Raw genomic sequence first — 1,120 nt, forward strand, 5'->3', positions numbered from 1 at the left:
CCTGTGTCCTGCACATTTCCCCAGCCACAGCTCCCACATCCCCCAAATCCTCCACTGCAGAGGCTCCCACCGCCCCCCAACCGCCCCGGCAGCAGCCAGACCTTTTCTGGCCACGGCTCCTGCATCCTGCAGATCACAGCTCCCGTGTTCCCCCAGATCCTCCCCGCTGCATGTCGTGTGTACCACCAAGTCTTCCCGCCCACAGCCCCCGTGTTCTCCTAAATCCTCCCAGCCCTGCACCTCCCCACCCAAAACTTCACTGCCGAAACTACCACCACCCCCGAGCTCCCGTCCTCCCCGACTCACCACGACCTGCTCATTGACCTGCACGATCTCGTCTCCGGGTAGGATGCGGCCCCCATGGGCAGCCAGGGCCTGGGGCAGAGGCAGGGTGGGAGTGGGGTGCCCAGCCCCGGGCGCTCACACCCCACCCACCCCCCAACTAATCCACACTCCAGAGCTCTCCCGGGTGGGGAGAACCGGGGTAGGGGGGTTAACCATTAACCAGCAGCCTGACCTTGCACAGCACCAGCCAGAGCTGCTGGTGGGGTCTGGATGTGCAGGGGGGTTCCCACCACAGCCCAGGCTGTGCTCACTTTGTGAGACGAGTTGCACGGTCTCAGCTGGAGGCAGCCACCCCAAGCTCTGGGGCTGGGGGAGTGGATTAGGGCCCTAAGAGGCTCGCAGGATCCGGCCAGATGGGTTGCAGTTGGGATGGGTGGTATTCAACATGGCAGATACTAAAAGGGGGTGACTGACGGACAGGGTGGCATGAGGGGGGTGACAGACTGGGAGGGGCAGCCCCTCACTCACCTCTGAGGTGGTCGCAGACACAAAGTGCAGGCAGGAGCTGGTGGAGGTGATCTCGAGGCCCTGGGGGCACAGGAGGGAGGCATGAGTGGAGTGCAGGGGGTGCCGGGACAGTGGGGGGCATCAGGGCAGTGAGGACTCACCAGTGGGGCGGTAAGGAGCGGCAGGGGGGTCCCCTGGGGGTCAGAGGGCAGCATTGGGGTGTCAGAGGATGTCAGGGAGCTCCTCCGTGGGCTGGGGGGCAATGTTGGGGTGTCAGGGGATGTTGGGGGCCTCCCCCACAGGCCAGGGGGCAGTGTCAGGGGGGCAG

At 65.3% G+C, this 1,120-nt stretch overlaps 1 protein-coding gene across 1 annotated transcript in view; it reads right to left on the bottom strand.

The window, feature by feature from the left end:
• CNKSR1 (connector enhancer of kinase suppressor of Ras 1) overlaps window positions 1-1,120 on the bottom strand; it is a 6,360-nt gene that overhangs the window by 4,012 nt on the left and 1,228 nt on the right. Inside the window, exons 2-4 of the mRNA XM_035904018.1 lie at window positions 954-1,114; window positions 814-873; window positions 307-375 (exon numbers count right to left, since the gene is read on the bottom strand). Of these exons, the coding sequence (XP_035759911.1) occupies window positions 307-375; window positions 814-873; window positions 954-1,114 (290 nt within the window). The remainder of the gene's footprint in view (window positions 1-306; window positions 376-813; window positions 874-953; window positions 1,115-1,120) is intronic.

Source organism: Egretta garzetta, unplaced genomic scaffold, assembly GCF_000687185.1.
Source record: "Egretta garzetta isolate BGI_Z169 unplaced genomic scaffold, ASM68718v1 scaffold101, whole genome shotgun sequence".
In the NCBI taxonomy this organism is placed as follows: domain Eukaryota; kingdom Metazoa; phylum Chordata; class Aves; order Pelecaniformes; family Ardeidae; genus Egretta; species Egretta garzetta.